We start from the raw sequence: 26,156 nt of genomic DNA, 5'->3' as shown, positions 1-26,156 counted from the left end.
TCTGCCTACTTGTGATCTGTCTGTCAAATAAATAAATAAAATCTTAAAAAAAAAAAAAAAAAGCTTCAAGCATTCATTATAATCTTAAAGGATGCCAACATGAAAAAAAGCTTATTTAGAATAAGAAAAAAGACAGGGGCGCCTGGGTGGCTCAGTGGGTTAAAGCCTCTGCCTTCGGCTCAGGTCATGATCTCAGGGTCCTGGGATCGAGCCCCACATCGGGCTCTCTGCTCAGCGGGGAGCCTGCTTCCCTCTCTCTCTCTCTATGCCTGCCTCTCTGCCTACTTGTGATCTCTGCCTGACAAATAAATAAAAAAAAAATAAAATCTTAGAATAAGAAAAAAGACAAAATTAATGGGGTGCTACTCTTTTATGGCTAAAAAAAGATGCTTTAAAACATGGACGATGTAATCAATCATTTGTGAGGAAGGCTGAAAGCCTGATGCTCCCCTCCCCGACCTTTGAACCTCGTGAGTTTGGACAGACGCCCTCTAGGGGAAGGTGAACAGCCTGGTAAGTGGTGTGAATCCTTTTCAGTACATTTAACTCCACACTGCAGGGCTTGGTGTGCAATGTGTGGCCGTGAACAAGGGCATGGGGACTTCTCATGTGTCACTTACTTAAATCATTCATTCATTCAACAAGCATTTGTTGAGCGTGTAATATGATGTAGGTGTAAATTTATTAAGTAGGGGGAAAAAGTCTACTTGTCTCCATGTCATTAAAACCATGAATACAGTTTTATATGAAACCACCAGCACGGTTCTATGAAGAAAATTCTGCAGAACGTAAGAAGGCCAGAGGATGAACACTCCGATCAATTCCCTAGCCGAGTGCTCCTTCCGAAACTTCAGAGACTGGTAACAGGAAGCAATGCCACAGCTTACCTCATCTTCATGCCTCTGTTCAGTGCCTTCTGTTGTATTTGAAGCCTCATTCTGAAGCAGCTGACCCTGGGAGAGATCCTCCACAAATTCTGGATTGTTGGTGGATGACGTGGCTCCGCTACTGTATGGAACCTCTGGGTGGGTTAACCTTAAGAATAACAGGCAGATATGCAATGGTTCAGTTATCAACGGTATCAAAAATTCCTATTTACCAAGGTTCAAGACAAATTTCCCTGCCAGCAGAAGCGGAAGCCAGCTTTAATTCCCCCACTTCATTTGTGTAACTATAAACAATGTCTCCAGCACAGTTACAGAGCATTTAAAAAATAGTTTCAGTGCTTAACTGAAATAGATGTCAAAGAAGATAGGCTAAAAAGTATCTGCTAAATTTGAAGACCTGAAGGTTGCTAGCAATTTTAGGGACTATAGTTTTAGTGGAATTATGGTAATAAAAACCAGATTATAGTGGGCTGAGAAATGAATGAAAGCAGCTACAGACTGGCCTGAAGTGAAAGAAATTATACTTTTCTGACCCTTTCTAGAAAATATAATAGATGATTTTAAGCAGGAGTTTCCAACATTTTTGAGGTCTTTGAGGTCCTATGAAAACGGCTAAGAGGGGCGCCTGGGTGGCTCAGAGGGTTAAGCCTCTGCCTTCAGCTCAGGTCATGGTCCCAGGGTTCTGGGATCGAGCCCCACAGTGGGATCTCTGCTTAGTAGGGAGCCTGCTTCTCCTCTCTGCCTGCTACTCTGCCTATTTATGGTCTCTCTCTCTCTCTCTGTCAAATAAATGAATAAAATCTCAAAAAAAAATGGCTAAGAGAATCTATGAACTCAATGCCAATCACGTTCTCTGAAAAGAGGTGCCATCAGACACCCAGTTTGATATTGGTAGCTGTGTTTTCCAGATATTTCAATCATTTGTGATGTCTTCGGCAACTTGTTCTCTCACTGTCATTCTTGTTTCAATGGTGCCATCGACATTTTAGTTACTAATTCTTGCACACTCTTATTTCAGTAAAATATGAGAAAGAGGTTTGGAAAAGCATACCAATCCTATGAACCCTGACTGAAATGAACAGGAACCAGAGGGGAGTGGTCACACGCACCAAATGCCTTAGAGATGGCAAGTTGGATAAAGACTGAAGAAAAAAAAAGGTTCTTTTGTTCCTATGAATGAACTGGCACACTCTTAGTTAAAGCCAACAATCCTTCCATTTGTGCCGTGTACCCCAGTGTCTAGCCTACTCAAAGGTAGGTTTTTAACGATTCTGCCCTTTCTGGCATTACCAATTCTTCCCAGTCTATTGGGATCAGCCTAATCAGCCTACAAATGTGGCATTTTGACTCTTATCTCAAAACAAAACAAAGTGAAACAAAAAGTACTCTCTTGATCCCACCTCATTTTTCTCCTTTCCTTTATAGAATTATTTACACAGGCAGTCCCCAATTTAAGACGGTTTGATTTATGATTTTTCAAGTTTAGGATGTTGTGAAAGTGAAATATAATCAGTAGACACCACACCTGGACTTTTGAATTTAATCTTTTCCTAGGCTTAGATATGCGGTGTGACACTCTCTCACGATGCTACCCAGCAGCACGGAGCCTCAGCTCCCCATCAGCCCTGCGATCAACAGGATAAATAACTGATACCCTTCTGTACCCATACAACCACTCTTTTTTCACTTTAGTACAACAGTCAACAAATTATGAGATGGTCAACGCTTTATTATACAATCAGCTTTGCGTTAGATGATCTCACCCAACTGTGGCTACTTCGGAGCATGGTTAAAGTAGGCTGGGCTGAGCTACCGTGTTTGGTAGGTTAGGTGGTATTAAGTGCATTTCTGCATGCAACCCCGTGGTAACTGAGGAAGATTGGTGCCCTGAAAGGAATTGTTCACATGTATTGACTCCAGTTCTCTTCTTTCATTCTCTCTCTCTCTTTTTTAAAAGATTTTATTTATTTGACAGAGAGAGACACAGTGAGAGAGGGAACACAAGCAGGGGGAGTGGGAGAGGAAGAAACAGGCTTCCTACCGAGCAGAGAGCCCAATGTGGGGCTCCATCCCAGAACTCTGGGATCATGACCTGAGCCAAAGGCAGACACTTTACGACTATGCCACCCAGGCGCCCCCTTTCATTCTCTTAAACCTAACCCCAAGGAGATTTGTGCTTACAACTCTTGCCAAGGTCACCAATGCCATCTGTGCTAAATTCAGTGTCATTTCTCAGCCTTCATCTTATCTGATCTTCCAGAAGTTTCTGACACTTCCCACTTCTTGAAATATTTTTACTTGGTTTCCAGGACCATGCACTTCTCTAGTTTTTCTGCTACCTTTTTAGCTACTCCCTTTAGTCTTCTTTGTTGACTCTTCCTCTTCTACCTGGCTTCTAAATGCTAATGCTCAGGCATTACATCTCTTCTCTTTTCTGTCTACATAGTGCTCATTTCTTTGGTGATCTCAACCAGTCTCCTGGTTTTAAATATGAGGTATATGCCGATGATTCCCATGTTTCTTTTTCTGGTCTAGACTCCCCTAACCTCAAAGCCCTATATCAAGTGGTCTATTTGACATCTCTACCCAGATAACTAACAAGCATCTCAAATTTAAAATCTCCAAAACTGGGGCACCTGGGTGGTTCAGTTGTTTAAGTGTCTGACTCTTGATTTTGGCTCAGGTCATATCTCCAGCCCTGTGTCGGGCTTGGTGCTCAGTGGGGTGTGTGTTTGAGAGTCTTTCCCTCTGCCGCTCCCCTGATTTGTGCTCTTTCTCTCTCTCAAAATAAATAAATAAATGTTGAAAATCTCCAAAACTGAGCTCTTGCTCAGTTTCCTCCATGTAAGTTAATGGCAATTCCATTCCTTTGGTCACTTAGGCCAAGAGCTTAGAGTTGTCTTTGACTGCTTTTTTCTCTCCTTTCACATTTCATCTGATTTTTCGGGCAAATCTTACCGGGTTTATCTTTAAATTATATGTAGAATTCTATATTTGTCACCAAGCCCCATTCCCATGATCACTGCAACTCTCTCCACTGACGCTTCGCCCCTACTACTCCACCAAAAAGACTTGTCAAAGTCACTAGTGATGCTCTTTAAGTCATCATCTCTCACTTGAATTATTTCAGGAGCTTAACTCATCTCCTTGCTTCAGCCCCTGTTCCCGTCACTCTATTTTCAGTTTAACAGCCACAGGGATCTCATTAAAAAGTAAGCTGGATCATATCATTCTACTCAAAATCATCCAATGCTTTCCCACCTCACTTGGAGTGCCAGTTAAAGTGCTTACTCTGACCTATAAGAACCTACATGATCTAGACCGCTGCTACTCTAAGTATGGGCCTCACACCAGCAGCACTGACATCGCCTGGGAACTTACTAGAGTGTAAAACCTCTGGCCCTCAGACTTTCTGACTCAGAAAGTGCTGATGGAGCCCTCGGATACCCTTCCTCTGGGGTACTCTGCTCCAGCCACACTGGCCTCCTGGCTATTTCTAATAGGTAGAAATACTCCTAACTCAGGGAGTTTTGCACTTACTCCTCCCTCTGCCTTGAATAATCTTCCCCAGAGAACTGCATGCTGGCTACCTTACTTCTTTCAGGTCTTTATTCAATCCACTTTTAAAGACTTCCTGGGGCCATCTTAGCTAAAACCACCCCAAAGCCTTCCTATCCCTCTCCCGTGCTTTATTTGTTAATCCATAGTTCTTAAGAACACAGTATGTATTTTACTTATTTATCCTGTTTATTGCCTGATGTCCCTAGTAGTATTTAAGCTCTACAGGGCTGGTATTTTTATCTGCTTTGGTTATTGCTTAGTATCCAGTGCCTAGAACAGTGTCTGGCACATAGGAGACACTCAGAAAATTTTTCTTGAATAAATTGGATTTAGCAACTAGGCAGCTTTTAGAAAAGTCTAAAAGAGCAGTTTTATCTGAATAGTAAGGTCAGAAGGCAGATATTAATGAGGGAAGAAGTAAATGTGAGGGAAGGAAACAGAATTACAAAGTGTAGTCTATTTTTAAAGAGCTCTATAGAGTCCTAAAATAATTTGTCGTAGAGATTAACTAGCACCTCAATCTATCAGTGAATATATTTCTTCCATGGCCAATAACTTCTAAGTAGAAAAGATAAAAATTCAAGCGGAACAGAGATTTTCAAGGGAAGAGGGACTATTAGCCCTTTTTTATATTCTTTTACATATTTGTCCAAAAATACCAAAGAAAGGAGATGGGGGGGAAGAAGAGGGAACAGAAGTCAGAGCTCGCAGGCATCTTGAATAAAAGAGCCATATTAAAAAATCTGATCTAAAAAAACAATCTGACCTTTGGGGGGAAAATCATTTCAACATCTGTGGCAATTCAAACAGAAAATGAACTTGATTTTCAGAGCGAGCCCCGTGGCAGGTATTTACTTAATGGTGACTACGTAATTCTCTTAACCGGGAGGAACTGATGATGTTTCCTAGGTCCACATACTGCTGTTCCAGTTCACAGGAACCAGAGCACTGCAAGTGATGGCTGAATGTAGATAACAGAGCAGCTTACAGTGGCTCTCACTCTCTTTGCAAAGCATAACAAACATACCTTCTATTTTTATGATATAAAATGGTTTCTTTAGGACCTCACACATTGTCAGAAGCTCTGGTTTGAAGCCTAGGCAGAGAGATCCAGGGTCCCAAAGCAGCTGCTTACCCAGTTGTAGCCAGATCATTACTCTCCTTGGAGCCATCTTCATCTGCAAAAAGGGGCGGCAGGGTGGAGCTAGTCATCAAGGTTTCCATCTCTCTAAAAGGAAGAGAGGATAAGAAAATAATGATAATGCCTTAATTACTTCCAGTTGAAGTTCCATTAATTTAAGAGCCAGCCTTCCCTAAACTTATCACACCAGCAGCAGAACAGAAACTGACCTCAATATTTATTTTCTTGACTTGGACATGACAATTTAAACTCTGGTTAATGAGCTCTTGACTTCGGTCTTACTGACGGACCAGACTAAAAAGAATTATATTTTAATAAATGGGACACAGTTTGGAAATTCCTTTGTGTTCAAGCAGAATATCTTCAAAAGCATTTTCTGTAAAAACTGTTAAGCAGACTAACTCAGAAGCAGTGCATCCCTGAACAAGTTATTCAGTGTCTTTGAGATACAGTTTTACCAGCTTAGACACAGATGAAATTGCTGACTTGACCCACAGGGTTACTGTGAGGATTAAGCTGAAAAAGCTTCATAAACAGAGAAAGGCTAAGATCCTAAGTACTTTGAGTATTATTATATAAAGCAAGGTATTGTTATTACAGCATTACCGGGTCTTGGTCCCAGATGAATCATCCTTAGATTAAATGGTAACAAACTGAGCCCTCCAAAAGGAAATAATGCAGAGGAAGTGGAGGCTGGAAGGCATACTGATGTGGTGCAGAGTCAAAGCAACCACACTTCCAGGTCAGAAATATGCTCCGCATCCCCATGATGACCAACGGAAATAGCATGCACCTGGGTACAGGAAACTACTGAGCTTAATGGAAGGAAACCAAATAAATCACAAGAACCTGAGGTTATCAGACTGAAAGGATAAAAGGACAGAGTGACAAAGAAAGTCATTTCATTTAGCATATCACTACAAAGAGATTTTTCCCTTTCAAGGCTCACCACGAGGGCTTCACCCCATACAGCTAAAGGCAGTGACCTCCCATTCATCATGAAAGTGATAGTCAAACAAAACATTCAATAGTGACCCCAAACTGCAGCCACTTAAGTGGAACTGCAAACCACTCAAGGAAAAGAGTGCCTCAATCAAACGGGGAGAACTGAGAAGCAAATTATGAGGATTCATTTAGGAGCTCCCCCAGCAGTTATTTCAGGGGCTGCTGCTCAGGAGACCAAATGAGACCGCAGTGAAGGGGAAGGCACAGCAGCCCACGCAGAGCTAGGTGGGATTCAGCCCACGGAGGAGGAAACACCAAGACGCAGATGACGCCGACACCAAATTCTAAAGGTTGAGTACAGTCATTTTCTTCCAAAATGGTAACACTGACAGCTTACTTCTCATTCTTACTTATCTTCTTGTTTTTCCTTCTAAATTTGTTAGTTAGCAGACCAAGGTTCCTACACAGCTTACTGCGAAAAAAAACGCACTTGCGGGTCCCTTACCCACTGCGGTGGGTAGAGCCTGGCAAGCAGAGAGAGGAACTTCAGACTCAATCAGTTTCTTCCACGTGCAGGGATGCTTGCTCAATTCCTTAAACACAGGGGAGCTTACGAGGGGCTCTAACACATACCGCAAAATTCCATTCGGGATGTTTTCTAGAATAATCCTGATGTAAGTGCACTTCATTTTAATTTAATTTTAATTCACATTATGCACAGACCAGATTAGAGCCTGGGCTTTAAGGGCTGCTAATGCCACCTTACCCTTCATCTTATCAAAAACCCCACTTATCAATTAGATGCCATACAGCCTAATTGTAAACCTCAAGCAAACATTCAAATAGCCAGATATTTACTCCCAAATTTTATAAGGAAGGACTCAGTTAGCTGGCTTCTTTCTAAACAACTTTCCTAAATGTAAATGGCCTTTCAAGACATTTAAGATTTAGCATCTGAAGCTTCCGGCATCCATCATACCTCAAAGGCAATATATTATCTGGCAGGGGCTGAATGAAGGGTCTTGTCATTCACTCTGCCAACATGACCCTCTCAGGGTGCTGCCCAGTTATCTTCAGTCATTGTTGAGATACTGGGAAGCAGCTGGACAACACAACCTTAGCAACATATAAACAGATCCTATAAACAAAGTAAGCTGAGAGAACACAAGTTTCTTGCCTTTTTTTTTTCTTAAGTTGGTTTTATGCAACCCATGTGGCTTCAGATATACTTTCTCTAGTGTTACTGAGTAGTCAGGTCCTTAAGAAATGAGTAATAAAGTGGGTGGAGGGTTAAGGGGCCAAGATCAACAAAAGAAGGAAATGAGGAAAAAATCCAGTGAAACCCAAAGGCCTCTAAACTAGTGAATAAGTTGGAAAAGAAAACGATTCCCAAGAACATGGCTGGGCTCCTGCAAGAATCTTGCTTTCATATGGTCCATGAGGGGGTGATTCAAAGTGAATCACGGCTACTAAGCCACTGACTGCCAAAAAGCCTCTCAGTGTAGCATCTGTGTCTGATAGTGTCCCAGTACAGAGGTCACAGTGAACTTTGAAATTCTATGTGAAGCACTTAAGAAATGTAATGAATGCTGCTCTGGAAGGGGAAAGAAGAGAAATATGCACAAAGTCAAAGCAATATACAAATCTAGTTCTCCACTGCAGTTTACATAAGTAAGCATAACACACAGATGTTTCCTTGCAGAAGGGACCTCCCAGTGAAGTCTTCTACCTGGAGGCATCAAAAAAACGTATTACCTTGGGGCTTACACTTTGGACAAGGGTCTAGACTGTAGCTTTGAAAATCCAAAAATACCCTCGAACGCTAGCCACTCACTGAAAAAAAAAAAAAAAAGATATATAAAACATGGTGCCAATTTAAGATATTTTAATGACAATAATAAAAATTATAATGACAATTATATTAAGTACACTAGATATTTATTGGGCAATCAACACATTTTCTCCCTGTAGTAAATATAGGGCGCCAAATCATATTCAGAACACTGCTTGGTCAACAGAGGTGGAGTTTAAGAAATGTTCCTCAACTAAGATTTTCCTAGTAACCCTTCCCAACAAGAGGGATGATCTCAACAATGAGACTACATTATTCCAAATGTGTTGGACAGTGCTGGAAGCCTCATTTGTACTTAGGTTTTCTGGGGTTGGCTATTTTCAAGTGCCCTTTCCTTACTTTTGTATGTTAATCTCACTTCATTAAGTTCTTTCATGGAGAGGCACCATATTCCTTCCTCATCACATACCTTAGAGTTGAGAGGAGAGATTCTGCCCTCATTTTCCACACTAAAAGCCTTATGTAAAACTCCCAGTTCTTTAAAAAATCATGTCGTCTGTCCAACCAGCCTCAAATTCAAGTCTTTCTGACCACGATTCCCTATCATTTCAGCTCTCTCAGTTACTTCTACAATGGACCTCTAACTACACAAACCTCTATTCACTGGCCCTTGATTTTCCCTTCTCTGTCCAGCTTAGATTCCATGGCCACATTTCAAATATTCTTTTGTCAACACTCTCAAATTCTTTGCCTTACCACTCCTTTTATACCTCAGATACAGATCAATTCTGAGCTTTAGCTCAAGATGGTGTTGGAGAAAAATCACAGAGGATGCGCCTATAAATTTATCTAACCACAAGTAGGCCCTCAATGTTCTCAGCAATCATTCTACATTTTCTTAGGATCTTCCCCAACTGCCATAACAGCTCTGACAAACTTTTCCAACCAATTTAAACCCAAGTCACTCAAACCCTCCCACTCAACCTCCTCTCTTCACACTCCCTATCCCTGACTCACATCAAAGGCCATCGAAAGTTGCTTTTTTAAACATATAAATCACATACCATAAAATCCATCCCTTAAAGCATACAATTCAGTGCTTTTATATATTTATAAGGCTATACCACACAATCAACACCATAACTGAAGAAAAAAGAAACTTGGTACCCATTAGTGGTTACTCCTCATTCTCCCCTTCTCCTAGGCCTGGGTAACTGCTAATCTCCTTTCTGTCTTTATGGCTATACCTGTTCTGAACATCTCATATAAGTGGAATCATACATGATGTGGCCTTTTGTGTCTGGCTTCTTTTGTTAGGCATGAAGGTCTTTATCACACAGCTTCATCATGCTGTAGCATCAGCATTTCACTCCTTTTTATGGATGAGTAACATTCCATTGCATGGCTACATCACATTTTGCTTATCCATTTATCAGCTGACAGACCTAGGTTAGTTCTACTTTTTGGTCAGTATGAATCATGCTGTTTATGAACATTTGTGTACAAGTTTTCTTGTGGACGTGTTTTCAATTCTCCTGGGCATATACCTAGGATTGGAATCACTGGGTCATATGGTAACTCCACATTTAACATTTTGAGGAGCTGCCAACGTGTCTTCCAAAGCATCTACGCATTTTATGTTCCTCCTAACAATATATGAGAGTTCCAAATTCTCCATATTCTTACCATGTTTTAGGAATGCTAGGGAAATATCAATTCTAGCCCTTCTAGCTTTCCACATGGGTTAAGGGAAACATACAACTCCAGCTCCCTCCAGCCATCCTGTCTCATCTAAAGGGAGGGAAAAAAAAACACAAAAACCTGAGAAGCATTAGAGGTTACAGTCCAGGGGCACAGGCTCACCAAAAGACTGAGACCTAATTATAAGACTATAGAATGCTTCTCCCTCTACCCTTACCACTACATTACCGAAGGCCTATGTACCACAGTTCCTTCTATCCAGTATATCATGTCAACTTTTCAACAAAAAAATTACAAGGCATACTGGAAGAAAAAAAACACAGTTTGAAGAAACTGAACAAGTAATTTATGGCATGAATACTGAAGTTTTCAGACCAGAACATTTTAAAATTGTAAGTTCAGGGCTTTAATGGAAAACGTAAACAATGCAGGAAGAGACAGATAATATAAAATATAAACAGAGAGATGGACATTCTAAGAATGAATCAAAAAGAAATGTTGGAGATAAAAAAACACTGTAACAGGGTGCCTGGGTGGCTCAGTCAAAGCCTCTGCCTTCGGTCATGACCTCAGGGTCCTGGGATCAAGCCCCACATCAGGCTCTCTGCTCAGCAGGGAGCCTGCTTCCTCCTCTCTCTCTGCCTGCCTCTCTGCCTACTTGTGATCTCTGTCTGTCAAATAAATAAAATCTTTAAAAAAAAATTAAAAAAATAAAAGAAAAAAAACACTGTAACATAAATGAATATTTTTAATGGGTTTATTAGTAGACTGGACATAGCTGAGGATAGATTCTCTGAACTTGATAATATGACAAGAGAAATTTCTAAAACAGAAAAGCAAAGAGAAAACAGATGAATTAAAAAAAAGGACAGATTATTCAAAACCTGGAGTGTCTACAAAAGCTGTACATACATATAACGGGAATAGCAGTAGAGGAGAGAAAAGAACAAAAGCAGTATTTGAAGGAACAGTAACAGAATCCCTCCAAATTAATATCACACAACAGTCCACAGGTCCAAGAGACTCAGAGAACATCAAACAGGAATAATGTAAAAAATCAAACAAAAAAGCTATAGTAAAAAAAAAAAAAATCATACTCAAACTTCAGGAAATCAAAGATAAAGAAAAAAATCTTGAAAGAAGCCAGAATAGAGAGAAGGCTGCAAAGAGGGTGAACTGACCCTAGGCTCACCCTGTCCCATGAATACAACTAGACAATACTCACATCAGTGTAAATAACCCAGAAAAACACCTGAAGACTGGGAGAACAAACCTCCACAATTAAAGATAGAGAATAGGCCATACTGAAGAGGGTAGGAAGGGTGGAGATCTGGTGGGGGCCAAACTACTGGTGCTTGTCTGCTGGGGAGGGTGGTAGGGAGAAGTGAGCTTCAGGCTAGGAGAGAGAAAGAAACAAACCGTGACACTGGGAAGCCTGCACGAGGAAGATGAATCCCTATATCATTTGGCTTTGAAAGTGAGAAAGGCCAAATTTCCTGAGTTCTTAAAACCAATGGGACTTAAAGCATGGAATTTAAAAAATCAATGGGTTCAGGTCTGGGAGAGCCTAGAGGGTTATAGGAAGCTGAGTCCCTGCCCTTGAAGAGACAGCAAAACAAACAGCCAGCTGAAATACAGCACAGAAACAGCAGTTTAAAGAATGCTTGGGGCACATGAGAGGGAGAATAATTTACTCATTCCTGAGTGTGTCCTAGAGGGGCAGGGATCACTGAGGGACTTCTCCAGGAACAAAGGAGCTGGCAGGAGATACACAGCCACCTGCAGGAACCAGCACAGCAGGCGCACTCACTATTTACTACCTAAGTTGTTTACACCAAACCCCAACTCCATGTGCTTTGGTGGATCCATCCTTTCCAGTCAAGTCTGCCTCAATCCCAGTACTGCCAAGTCTACCTCCCTGAGAAGACTGTGCCAACACTGCATCCCCCAACCCACCTCCCAATCCATGTGTTTTGCAGAGCCTCAGTTCTGGCAGTGGTAGAGGGCCTTGCGTGTCCTAGGTGAACCTTGTTAAAATTGCACACCCTGACTGTGGACCAAATACTGTGCAAAAACAAGCAAAGAGAGTCTCTGTAGACAATTGGACTGAAGGAAAAAGTGGCCTGGACACAATAGTGCGACATATGCAACACACACAGAAAAACACCCCTTGAAGCACCAGGTCCTGGTAAACAAAGGACACTGACCTGCACAGCATTACAGGACCTCTTCTTCATAAGTCCATTATTTTCAAGAGCAGGAGACACAGCTGACTTTCCTAACACACAGAAACAGACACAGAGCATTAGACAAAATGAGAGAGAGGAATATGTCCCAACTGAAAGAAAAGGACACAACCACAGCAAGAAACCTAAGCTAAATGGATACAAGTAATATGCCTGACAGGGAATTTAAAGTAATGATCATAAAGATACTCACTATACTTGAGAAAAGAGTGGAGAACATCAGGGAGACCGTTGACAAAGAGATAAAAAAGAATCAGAGATGAAGAGCATAATAAATGAAATTAAAAATATACCAGATAGAATAAATTGCAGGCTAGAAAAAGTAGAGGAATGAATTAATGATCTAGAAGACAGACTAATGGAAACTAATCAAGTTGAACACGTGAGAGAAAAAAAATATGCAAAATGAGAACGGACTTAGGGAACTCAGTGACTCCACCAAGTGTAACAACATTTGCATTATAGAGATCCCAGGAGAAGAGGAGAGAGATAAGGGGACAGAAAATTTATTTGAAGAAATAATAGCTGAAAACTTTCCTAATCTGGGGAAGTATACAGATACCTAGATCCTGGAGGCAGAGAGATTCCCCCAACAAAATCAAACCAAGAAGGCCTACACCAAGGCATATAGTAATTAAAATGTAAAAAAGTAATGATGAAAAGAGAAAATTTAAAAGCAACAAGAGAAAATAAGAGAGTTATATACAAAGGAAACCCCATAAGGCTCTAAGTGGATTTTTCAGAAGTTTTTAGGCCAAAAGAAAGTGGCATGATACATTCAAAGTATCAAAAGAAAAAATGTGCAGCGAAGAATACATTATCCAGCAAGGCTATCATGCAGAACAGAAGGAGAGATAAAGACTTTCTCAGACAAACAAAAGCTAAGAGTTTATGACCACTAAAAGAGTCCCACAAGAAATGTTAAAGGGGAATCTTTGAGTAGAAAGGAAAGGCCATAAGTAAGAGTAAGAAAGGTAGGAAATACAAAAGTAGTAAAAATAAGTATATCGGTAAAGATCACTCAAAAGATTCATAAAACAAAAGAATGTAAAATATGATAGCATATAACTATAACATGCAGGAGGGAATAGAGAAAAGACTGGGTTCAAACTTAAGCAACCATCAACTTAATATATACTGCTATATGCAGAAGATGTTATATAAAAACTTAATGGTAATGACAAATCAAAAACCAAACACTGATATACAAAGAAGAAAGAGAAAGGAACCCAAGTATATCACTAAAGAAAGCTAGCAAACTGTGAAAGAGAGGAAGAGAAGAAAGGATCAGACAAGAACTATAAAAACAATCACAAAACAGCTACCAAAATGGCAACAAATACCTATCTATCAATAATCACTTTGAGTATAAATGGACTAAATTCTCCAATCAAAAAACACAAGATGACAGAATGGATAAAAATCAAGACCCATCTGTACACTGCCTACAAGGGTCTCAATTCAGACCTAAAGACACATGCACATTGAAAATGAGGGGACAGAGGAACATGTATCATGCAAATGGATGTTGAAAGAAAGCTGGGGTAGCAATACTGATAAGGGACAAAACAGACTTTAAAACAAAGACTTTAATAAGAGACAAAGAAGGACATATATATAATTATTAAAGGGACAGTCCAACAAGAAGTTATAACAATTATATTTATGCACCCAACATGGGAGTACCCAAATACATAAAACAGTTAAAACAAACATAAAGGAACCAATCGATAGTAATATAATAAGAGTACAGACATTAACACCCCATTACATCAATGGACAGATCATCTGAAGAAAAAATCAACAAGGAAATAGTGGCTTTGAATAGCACACTAGACCAGATGGATATAACACATATAATCAGAACATTCCATGTGAAAAGAGCAGAATATAATTCTTTTGAAATACACGTGGAACAATCTCCAGAACAGATCATATATTAGGTCACAAAACAAATCTTAACAAATTCAAAAATATCTAAGTCATACTATGTAATTTTTCTGACCATAATGCTACAAAACTAGAAATCAACCATAAGAAAAAATCTAGGAAGAGCACAAATGGAAGCAAAGGAACATGCTACTAAATAATGACTGGGTCAACTAAGAAATCAAAGAAGAAATAAAAAATTACATGGAGAGAAATGAAAATGAAAACAGAATGCTCCAAAATCTTTGGAATGTAGGAAAAGCAGGTCTAAGAAGGAAGTTTATAGCAATACAGGCCTACCCCAAGATAAAAGAAAAATCTCACATAAACAACCTGACCTTATACCTAAAGGGTCTAGAGAAAGAACAAACAAAACCCCAAAACCAGAAGGAAGGAAATAATAAAGATTAGAGCAGAAATAAATGATATAGAAACCAAAAAAAAAAAAAAAAAAAAAGAAAGAAAGAATGAATGAAAAAAAGATATCATTGAAACCAGAAGCTGGTTCTTTTTGAAAAGATAAAAAGAACTGATAAACCTCTGCTAGCCTCAGAAAAAGAGAGAACTCAAATAAAGAAAATCACAAATGAAAGAGGAGAAATAATAACCAATAATACAGAAATACAAATGGTTGTAAGAGATTTATGAAAATTATATGCCAATAAATTACACAAACTTAAAAGAAATGGATAAATTCCTAAAAACATAACCTATCAAAACTGAAGCAGGAAGAAATAGAAAATTTAAACAGACTGATTACCAGGAATGAAACTGAATCAGTTAATAAAAAATCTCCCAAAAAAACAAAAAGTCCAGGACCAGACAGCTTCACAGATGAATTCTATCAAACATTTAAAGAAAAGTTAATACCTACTCTTCTCAAAGTTTTCCAAAAAATAGAAGAGGAAGGAAAACTTCTAAATTCATTTTGTGAGGTGAGCATTACCCTGACACCAAAATCAGGTAAAGACACCACAAAAAATGAAAACTAAAGCCAGTATCTCTGATGAACACAGATGTAGAAATCTTGAACAAAATACTAGCAAACTGAATCCAACAATATATTTAAAAAATCATTCACCACAATCGAGTGGGATTTATTCCCAGGATGCGAGAGTGGTTCAATATTCACAAATCAATCAATGTGACACATTGCATCAATAAGAGAAAGGATAGGGGCGCCTGGCCTGGTTCAGTTGTACAACATGCGACTCTTGCTCTTGGGGCTGTGAGTTTGAGCCCCACATTGGATGCAGAGAATACTTAAAAATAAAATCTTAAAGAAAAATAAGAGTAAGGATAAAAAACATTATCATTTCAACAGATGCAGAAAAAGCTTTGATAAAGTACAATACCCATTTATGATATACACTCTCAATATAATAGGTTTACAGGGAATATACCTCAATATAATAAGGGCCTTATATGAAAAATCCACACCTAACATCTTACTCAATGGGAAAAAAACAGCTTTTCTCCTAAGGTCAGGAACAAGAAAAGGATGTCAACTTACACCACTTTTGTTCAACATAGTGGTAGAAGTCCTGGCCACAGCAATCAGACAAGAGAAAGAAATAAAAGGCATCCAAATTGGTGAGGAAGAAGTAAAACTTCTACAATTTGCAGATGATATGATACTATAAATAGAAAATGCTAAAGACTCCACCAAAAAAAAAAAAAATACTAGAACTGACAAATGAATTCAATGAAGCCACAGGATACAAAATCAATATATGAAACTCTGTTGCATTTCTATATACTAATAAGGAAGTAGCAGAAGAGAAATCAAGAAAAACAATCCCATTTACAATTGTACCCAATAATAAGATACATAAGAATAAACTTAAACAAAGAGGTGAAAGCCCTGTACTCTGAAAAGTATAAAACAGTGATGAAAGAAACCGAAGTTGATACAAAGAAATGGAAAGACATTCTATGCTCATGGATTTAACAAATATTGTTAAAAGGCCTATACTACCCAAAGCAATCTAGACATATAATGCAATCCCTATCAAAATACCACCAGCATTCTTGACAGAACTAGAACAAACAATGCTAAAATTTGTATGGCATCACGCAAAGACCCCAAATAGCCAAAGCAGTCTTGAAAAACAAAAACAAATCTGGAGGTTTCACAATTCCAGACTTCAAGTTATATTACAAAGCTACTGTAATCAAAACAGTATGGTACTGGCACAAAAACAGACACAGAACAGAAAGGCCAGAAATAAACCCACAATTATATCATCAATTAATCTTCTACAAAGAGGCAAGACTATGCAATGGCAAAAAGACAGTCTCTTCAACAAATGGTCTTGGGAAAACTGGACAACTGTATGCAAAGGAATGAAACTAGACCACTTTCTTATACCATACATAAAAATAAACTCAAAATAGATTAAGCACCTAAATATGTGACCTGAAAACATGAAAATTCTAAAAAACAGGCAGTAATTTCTTTGACAATGGTCATAGCAACATCCTTTCTAGATAGGTCTCCTGAGGTAAGGGAAACAAAAGCAAAAATAAACTACTGGGACTACATCAAAATAAAAAACTTCTGCACAGTGAAGAAAATAATCAACAAAACTAAAAGAAAATGGAAGAAGATATTTGCATATATCTTCTTCTGACATATCTGACATATCCGACAAAGGGTTAGTATCCAAAATATATAAAGATCTAATACAACTCAACATCAAAACTCCAAATAATCTAATTAAAAAGGAGCAGAAGACATGAACAGACATTTCTCCAAAGACATCCAGATGGCCAACAGATATATAAAAACTTGCTCAACATCACCATCAGTGAAATGTAAATCAAAACCACAGTGAGATATCACCTGACATCTACCAGAATGGCTAAAATACAAAACTCAAGAAATAAGTGTTGGTGAGGATGTGGAAAAAAAGCAACACTTGTGCACTGTTGGTGGGAATGCAAACTGGTGTAGCTACTGTGGGAAACAATATGGAGTTTCCTCTAAACGTTCAAAATAGAACTACCCTGTGACTCAGTAACCACACTACTGAGTACTATTAACCCAAAGAATGTGAGAACAGCATTTGAAGGGATATATGCCCCCCTATGTTTACTGCAGCATTACTGACAATAGCCAGACTATGAAAGTAGCCTAGTGCCCATCAATAGGTGAATGGATAAAGAAGATGAGATATATATATATATATATATATATATATACACAATGGAGTATTATTCAGGTATAAAAAAATGAAATCTTGCTATTTGCAATGACCTGGATGGACCTAGATAGTATAATGCTAAGCAAAATAAGCCAGCCAGAGAAAGACAAATACATGACTTCATTCATGCGGAATTTAAGAAGCAAAGCAAACAAGCAAGGGAAAAGAAAGAGAGAGAGAGTGAGAGGTAAACCAAGAGACTGACTCTTAACTCTTATAGAGAACAAACTGATGGTTACCAGAGGGGAGATGGCTGGGGGAATGGATGAAATAGTTGAAGAGCATTAGGAGTGCACTTGTCTTGATGAGCACTGAGTAATGTATGGAAGGTTGGGTCACTACATTGTAGACGTGAAACTAATACAGCACTGTATGTTAAAATAAACACTGGGTTTAAAATAAAATTGATCCACTCACATATCCTGAGAGGGGAGGGGGTTAAGAAAGAAGCCAGCTCCCTAAAAATACCTAACCTACAGAAGCAAAGATAAGAATTATATCCAATCTCTCCTTAGAAAGTATGTAATCAAGAGGGGGGAATGAAATATATGAAGCGGGGGCGCCTGGGTGGCTCAGTGGGTTAAAGCCTCAGCCTTCGGCTCAGGTCATGATCCTAGGGTCCTGGGATTGAGCCCCGCATCGCATTGGGGGTCTCTGCTCAGCAGGGAGTCTGCTTCCTCCTCTCTCTCTTTGCCTGACTCTCTGCATACTTGTGATCTCTGTCTGTCAAATAAAAATATACGAAGCGTTGAGGGAAAAAAAATCAACAGCCTAAATTTCTGAATCCTGTGATATTATCTACAAAAGTGAGGGAGAAACAAAAATTTTCACAGACAATGAAAAATAGAAGGATTTGTTTCCAGTAGACCTGCCTTGAAAGTAGTACTTGAAAGTAAAAAAAAAAAAAAAAAAAAAAAAAAAAAAAAAAGTAAAAAAAGAAAGAGGGCGCCTGGGTGGCTCAGTGGGTTAAGCCTCTGCCTTCGGCTCAGGTCATGATCTCAGGATCCTGGGATCGAGTCCCGCATCGGGCTCTCTGCTCAGCAGGGAGCCTGCTTCCTCCTCTCTCTCTCTCTCTGCCTCTCTGCCTACTTCTGATCTCTCTCTGTCAAATAAATAAATAAAATCTTAAAAAAAAAAAAAAAAAAAAAAAAAAAAAAAAACTTAAAAAAAAAAAAAAAAAAAAAAAAAAAAAAAAAAAGAAAGAAAAGTAAAAATGTTCTTCAGAAAGAAGAAAAAAATGACACTGGTCAGAAACTTGGACCCACATAAGGAAAGGAAGACCACTGGAAAATGAGTAAGTGAGGGCAAAATAAAAAGGTTTATTTTTCTTATTCTTAATTAATCTAACAGATAACAGCTTCTTTAAAGTAATAATAGCAACAGTGTATTTGATTATATATGCTTACACACACACATTTATGTAAAATAAATGACAGTAATGATACAAGGGATGAGAAAAAAGAATTAGGAGTATTTTGCTATTATATGGTACTTGAACTACCCATGAATGGAACAGTGTTATTTGAAAGTGGACTTGGAGTAGTTTTAAAATATTGCAAACTCTAGGGCAACCACTTAAAAAAAAAAGTAAAAAATAGAAATAGAATTGATATGGTAAGAAAGGAGAGAAAATGGAATAAAAAATGCTCAATTAAAACCACCAAAGGCAGAAAACGTGTGGAAGATAAAAAAGGAAAAAAAGAAAAAAAGGAACAAAGAACAATGGCAACAAATAGAAACCAGTAATGAAGATGACAGATATTAATCCAACTATATTAATAATTGCCTTACATGTCAATGTTCTAAATACACCAACTGAAAGAGATGGTCAGAGTGAATGAAACACAAGTTTCAACTATATGATGTCTACAAGGAACCCACTTTAAATATATAGACACACATACATTAAAAATGAAGGAATGGGAAATGATATAACACCAATCAAAAGAAAGCAAGAGTAGCTATATTAATTTCAGACAGAGTAGACTTCAGAGCAAAGAAAGTCATCAGGAATAAAGAGGGACAATGCCAAGGGACAATACTCAAGCAAGACGTAATAATTTTTAAAGTTTATATGTCTAACTACAGAGGGTCAAAATGTGTGAGGCAAAAACTGATAGAAATGCAAGGAGAAATAGATGAATCCACCATTATAGTTGGAGACTTTAACACCCCTCTAAGAGAAATAGACATATCGAGAAGACAGAAAATCAGTAAGGACGTAGATGAACTCAACAGTTCCACCAATCAACTGGATATACAGATGGCAAGTATCTATATGAAAAGATGTTCAATATCACATCATTAAGGAATTGAAAAGTGAAACAACGAGCTACCAATACATAGCTATTAGAATGGTTAAAATCCGTAACATTGATGACACCAAATGCCGATGTGGATTTAGGACAAGAACTCTATCCACTGCTGGTGGGAATGAATGTAAAAACGGTACAGCCACTATGAAGACAGTTTGGCAGTTTCTTACAAAAGTACATTCTTATCAACAACTGAGTTCCTCGGTATTTACCCAAAGGAAGTGAAAACTTATATCCACTAAAAACCTGCACATGAATGTTTATGACAGCTTTATTCGTAACATCAAAATTTGGATGCAACCATGTCTTTCAGTTGCTGAGTGGATAAACAAACTGTAATACACACTGATAATGGAATATTATTCATTGCTAAAAATAAGTGAGTTATCAAGCCATGAGAAGACACGGAATAAACGTAAATGAATACTACTAAGTGAAAGAAGTCAATCGGAAAAGGTTACGTACGATATGATTCCATCCATATGACATCCAGATTAGGCAAAATACGGAACAGTAAAAAGACGATGACTGCCAGGGTTAGAGGGGAAGCAGGGGTGAACAGACAGAACACAAAGGATTTTTAGGGTGGTGAAACTATTCAGCACAATACCACAATTGTGGATACATAATCATTCATTTGTCAAATCCCACAGAAGGTGCAACACCAAGAGTGAACCCTAATGTAAACTAGCGTTTTGGGTGATGATTATGTCAGTTAAGCTCACTGATGTAACAAATATATGGTGTTGGCTGGAGATGCTGATGGTGGAGGAGAGTTGGGCATGTGTGAGGACAGGGAATATGTGCGAATTCTTTGTACTTTCTGCTTGATTTTGTTGTGAACCTAAAACGTCTATAAAACATAAAGTTTATTAATTAAAAATTATCATAAATATTATATATTTAATGTTATAATATGCAATTTATAGTAAGATAGTCTTGCTATAATCATGCTTAAGAATAAATACAACTGATTTTGATATGCGTGCAATTTAACCAGAGTAGGTGAAAGCACAAAGGCTTACTAGAGAATAGTCTACCAGCTGTGAACATTAGGCTAAGAGCAGTCAGTAGGCTGTAAGCATTAATCGATATGTTTTACAGAGGGAATAAGAACACTGGCTAATCCCATCAGGCAGTTAACTGGGGTTCAGTTAAATGAAATTCAGTTAAGAACTCTTTCACTGCAGGTTTTGATATGGGAGGTGAGAAGGAAAAAGATAATTAAACACCTTTTTTTTTTTTTTAAGATGGGGTAGTTAGTATGGGGGAGAGAACCGAAATATACATATAAGGCTTAGGGTTACTTTAAGAGAAGGGCATAAGGAGGTGTGTGTCTGGCTAGGGGTTTGGTGGGGGCTCTCTATTCCTAAAATCTAGAGCCTATGCTCCTGTAAGTACAAATATTATTAATTTATACATATACGTTTTTAAGATTTACTTTTTTTAGAGAGAGTGTGAGCAGTGGCAGGGGCAAAGGCAGAGGGAGAATCTCCAGCAGACTCCCCACTGAGTGTGGAGCTGGATCTCATCACCCTGATTGACCTGCACTGAAATTTAAGAGTTGGATGCTTAATCAACTGAGCCACTCAGTCACTCCTATTATTAATTTTTAAAAATGTTGGTAGGGTAGGGACGCCTGGGTGGCTCAGTTGGTTAAGCAGCTGCCTTCGGCTCGGGTCACGATCCCCGTAGTCTGGAATCAAGTCTCACATCGGGCTCCTTGCTCGGCAGGGAGCCTGCTTCTCCCTCTGCCTCTGCCTGCCACTCTGCCTGCTTGCGTCCTCTCTCTCTCTCTGACAAATAAATAAAGTCTTTTTAAAAAAATGTTGGTATAAAAAAAATGTTGGTAGGGTAGTGTAGGAAATATTTTTATTATTTTTTTAAAGCTTTTATTTATTTATTGGGGTGGGGGCAGGGGCACAAGCAGGGGAGCAGCAGGCAGAGGGAGAGGCTGGCTTCTTGCTCAGCAGGGAGCCCAATGCAGGACTTGATCCTAGCATCCTAGGATTGTGACCTGAGCCCAAGGCAAACACTTAACCGACAGAGCCACCTAAACATCCCATGTGTAGGAATTAAACAATAAAGAAATGGATTCATTGACAGAACATTTATTGAGTACCTAACATTCTAGGCACTTTCTGTGTACTGGGATAGAAGCAGTGATCAAAACAGGCCAAAAATCCCTGTCCTCACACAGCTCACAGTACACTGGGACACACAGACAGAAAACAAGATTAAAAAAAAGTAAAACGAATAATGTCACATAGTGATAAGCACTAAGAAAAAAATAGAGCCAGTGAAGAGGCCAGGAAGAGTTCAAGGGAAGGGGGTGTTTGGAATTCTAGATAGAGGCCAGGGAAGACTTCACTGAGGCCTACAGGAGGGGAAGGAGAGAGACGATGCATGTATGTGAGGCTAGAACGGTCAGGGCAGGGCAAACCACCAGTGCAAAGGAGGATACTGAATGTGATGAAAGGAGGCAAATGTGGCTGGACTAAAATAGGGGCAAAAACAGTAGATGAGATCTGAGAGCTGACTAGGGACCAGACAGCACAGGGCTCTGTCCGTCATAGTAGGGACTTTGGCTTCTTGCTCTGAGATGAGAAGCCACTAGAGGTTCTGAGTAAGACATGGTATCTAAAATTTCTAGGACCACTCTGCCTGCTGTTTCCAGAACGGAATGAAGAATGGAGAAAGTCAAGGTAGAATAAGGAGTTCATCTGGAAATCTAATACAATAATCCACCTGAAAGATGAAGGTGGCTTGGATCACAGTGGCAGTAGTGGAGGTGGTGAGAAGTGGTTAGATTCTTGATTTGAAGGTAGAACCAATCTCACAGTTGAAAGTAACTAAAAAAAAAGTTAGGACTTATTTCAACTGTAGAATCATAACCTGTTTAGTGGTAAAGGGTGGGCTATACTAACAATATGCTACTTGCAATTTTTGTGAAGCTAAATATTATACAGTGTTTTTTGGGGCCACAAAGGAAATAATCCAGCCTCCTTTAATGCAAATGCTTGCAGAGTTTACATTTTACCAACAAATATTTGTTGAGCACCTTTACTGTGTGACCAAGACTGTGCTTGGCGTCAAGCGGCACAGAGATTTGCTTTATGGGATTTTACAGTATGTTATGGTCCTTGGTCTAGAGATACTGTTCTCAAAACAACAAGAAGTGGGAAGAAGAGGCAAGAATTAGAAACAAATATAAATCTTTCATCTCTGTCAGTGATTTTTTGAAGTAAAAGTTTTGTAAACTTTTAGTCAGATATTTTCTTTTAAAAACATAGAAGTATTAGATCATCAAAAGAAACCGAACACTGTTCAGATTTCCTTTTAGACAGCTTGATTACTGTACGTGAATTTCCCCCCAACACTGGAACCTTGATAGCACATTGTTATCATAGGACACAAAATGTGTTGGGAGAAAAAAGAAAACCCCAAACATCTAGCAAGTGTTTCATATTGGGCGTAAAGCACAGAAATAACACAGGGAAAATGCTCACTTCTTACAAAGCAAAAATCTGTCCTTTAGAAGCAGGGCATTGTCTTCTGAGTTCACAGTCCACCGATCTGGCTTTTTCATGGTGGACGGTGGGTCCCAAGTGGCCCTTCCTACACAGACTACCTAAGCGCTGCTTTTATTATTAGTAAACAAGGATAACCGCCCGAGTAAGACAACTTCTGGCCCCATACCAGAACTAAGAGTTCAAGGAATCCAATAAGACTTGGCATTACCTTCTTTGGGTAGAGTACTTTGCCAAACAATTTCCTGGGACACTTGGGTACTATGAAACAGTAAAAAGGTGGGTGTGTATGAGGTGGGGGTGGAGAAGTACAAGGAAGATGGGGAAGAGGAACACCCTAACGGGCATACTCCCTGTAGGAGGCCATTATGATATACAAAAAAGTGTTTTCAACAATATGCAATGTTATAATCTAATCTTACATTTGGAAAACCAATGCAATTAAGTATACAAAATGCAGAAAGTTAATGTTCTTATTTGGTGAAGACACATATGTATATTTTTGCACTTACTTCTTGGTGAGTCTCATGGAAGGTATATTAGAATAGAGGAATTTTATGTTTATCAACAGGGGAAGTGAGTTTTAAACGAGTCTGAAATCAGTTTTAAAGCTGAAAAATAAGGCTTTTCACAGTTTATTATATGTAACTATGATATGCATTGAAGACAGAACTAAATAAGGTTGACAAGAAATTCTTTTCCTTTTACAGTTCATGACGTACTGGCAGGACAGACGGACAAACAGTAAAAAAATGTGAAGGCTGTAGCTGATGTGTGTAAAGATATTTATTTAAATCTACGAGAAAAACAGGGAGGAGAGAGATGAATTGAACAGATGGAGTGACCAGCTAACGCTCATTATCATAATAAATTCACAGATGCAGTGGAGATCTGAAGGCAGCAGAAAATACCAGCTGAGTAAGTGCCTGGGAAGGAAACACTTAGCACAGGGTACTCACATGTTTGGAATACAATTTCATATCAGGGAGGTAGATAGGATTCCTTTCTTGCTCTAAAACAAAATGGTTCAAGCCTAGAATCTGAGGAAAGCAATAGATGAGAGAGCAGAAGAAACAAAGGTCCCTAGTATTTTGACGTGAACAAAAACTTACTAGTTAACAGTTGTAGGGGAAGGGTCCTTATTGGTTCAAGGAACAGTGCTCCTCTATTTTCTTATATTTTACGCTGTTCTCTTCAGCTCAAACCTGCAGCTGTGAAACAAGACTGCAAAGAAGACATGGAAAGAATGTTCCTTTCTATTACAGGCAACAACTCCCAAACCTTTTACCCTTTCAAAGCCGATGAATACTAAAAGATGACATGCTTTGAGAAGGAAAATTGGAGATCATTTATAAAAACTAGAGTGTAAAAAAAAGGGAGAGAGACTCCATCAAAGTGTTCCTCATTTTAATCAACTCACAAATTAAAGTCTCTTCCTAGGGGGAATTCCTAAAAGAAAAACATCTCTGCTTTGGGTAGTAGGGAATTTTTCTTCATTCAAAAGTTGAAGACAAAAAAGAAAACAAAACAAAAACCCAAAACACTTTTGTTGCAGGGAGCCCAAACAATAATAGTCTTCACCACTTTGAACAGTAAAATGAAATTCAGTTTTCATCACAAAACAAATAAGACATAATTGTAATGTGCTTAACAGAACAGTTTCAACTGAAAAGGAGAAGATTTAAATGGAATTATAGTTCTGTATTTTTTATTTTAAATCTTAAATCTTTACAACGCTCAGGACTTTAGAAAGTAAACAAAATGGTCCCTGAATTCAGCTTTGACATATTTAATGCTCCAGAAGTACAGTTTCCTAGGAACACTGTTCCTTTAAATACTCTACCCAATATGATAAGGCTTCGCCCTTCATACACAGAACCTCTAGGCGCTCACCCACCCAAGCAATTCCAACCAAGTGGTTGGATGTTATCTTCCTGGTTTATTATAAGCTACCTGTTTCATTTCCTTTTTTTTTTTTTTAAGATTTTATTTATTGATTTTTCAGAGAAAGAGGACATGCAGGGGGAGTGGCAGGCAAAGGGAGAAGGAGAAGCAGGCTCCCCGCTGAGCAGGGATCTAGCCATGAGGCTTGAACCCAGAACCCTGGGATCATGACCTGAGCCAAGGGCAGACACTTAACCAACTGAGCCTCTTAGGCATCCCTAATTTCCTTTGTTTTTAGGCGGAAAAAAAGGGAAACAAACTGAGGGTTTCAGAAAGGAGAGGAGTGGGGGGTGGGGTAGCTTGTTGATGGGTATTAAGGAGGGCACGTGTTGTGATGAGCACTGGGTGTTATACTGCAACTAATGAATTGCTGAACACTGCATCAAAAGCTAAGGATAGCTACATGGTAGCTAACTGAGCATAATGGGAAAAAACAACACATTATCGGGGTACGTGGGTGGCTCAATTGGTTAAGCATCTGCTTTGGGCTCAGGTCATGATCTCTGGTTCCTAGGACAGAGCCCCATGTCAAGTACCCTGCTTGGTGGGGAGTCTGCTTCTCCTTTTCCCTCCTCCCTCCACCCTGCTTGTGCTCCCTCTCTCTCAAATAGATATATAAACAAAATCTTTCAAAAAATAAAATAAAATAAAACCACATTATCTTAAATCTGAGGAGTAACCAGACTAATTAAACCACCTCAAAGATACTTGGTATTTACTAAAATCTGACAAATCTGTATATCCAATAACTCTGGAAATTATTACTGTTCAAATACTCTCTTGTCAGGTAAGGCAGGTCTAGGTCCCAGGGAGTAAGAATGTGCAGAATGATTTATTTTGCTTTTCCTTCTGCGTTAAATGCACCTACTTGTTTGTGTTAGTGCAAGTTACTTCTGTCAGAAAAGAAATTCACTAGACCACCAAGCAGACGCATTATATGATTAACTGTTTTCAATAAC

At 38.8% G+C, this 26,156-nt stretch overlaps 1 protein-coding gene across 7 annotated transcripts in view; it reads right to left on the bottom strand.

Annotated features, from left to right (window-relative positions):
• Window positions 1–26,156, bottom strand: part of HMG20A (high mobility group 20A) — a 76,794-nt gene that overhangs the window by 21,320 nt on the left and 29,318 nt on the right. For 3 of the 7 annotated variants that reach the window (XM_080807971.1, XM_080807970.1, XM_080807972.1), the window contains exons 2-4: window positions 12,235–12,305; window positions 5,584–5,676; window positions 888–1,035 (exon numbers count right to left, since the gene is read on the bottom strand). In XM_080807971.1, the coding sequence (XP_080664097.1) occupies window positions 888–1,035; window positions 5,584–5,676; window positions 12,235–12,245 (252 nt within the window). In that variant the 5' untranslated portion in view covers window positions 12,246–12,305. Of the gene's footprint in view, window positions 1–887; window positions 1,036–5,583; window positions 5,677–8,289; window positions 8,368–12,234; window positions 12,306–26,156 lie in introns of all 7 variants that reach the window. The other 4 variants (XM_080807975.1, XM_080807973.1, XM_080807974.1 and 1 more) reach the window with 2 other exon arrangements.

The sequence above is a fragment of the Martes martes genome (genome assembly GCF_963455335.1).
Source record: "Martes martes genome assembly, chromosome: 7".
Classification (NCBI taxonomy): Eukaryota; Metazoa; Chordata; class Mammalia; order Carnivora; family Mustelidae; genus Martes; species Martes martes.
Note: the sequence above shows the minus strand (reverse complement) of the source record. Positions and strands in the feature narration are given on the sequence as shown.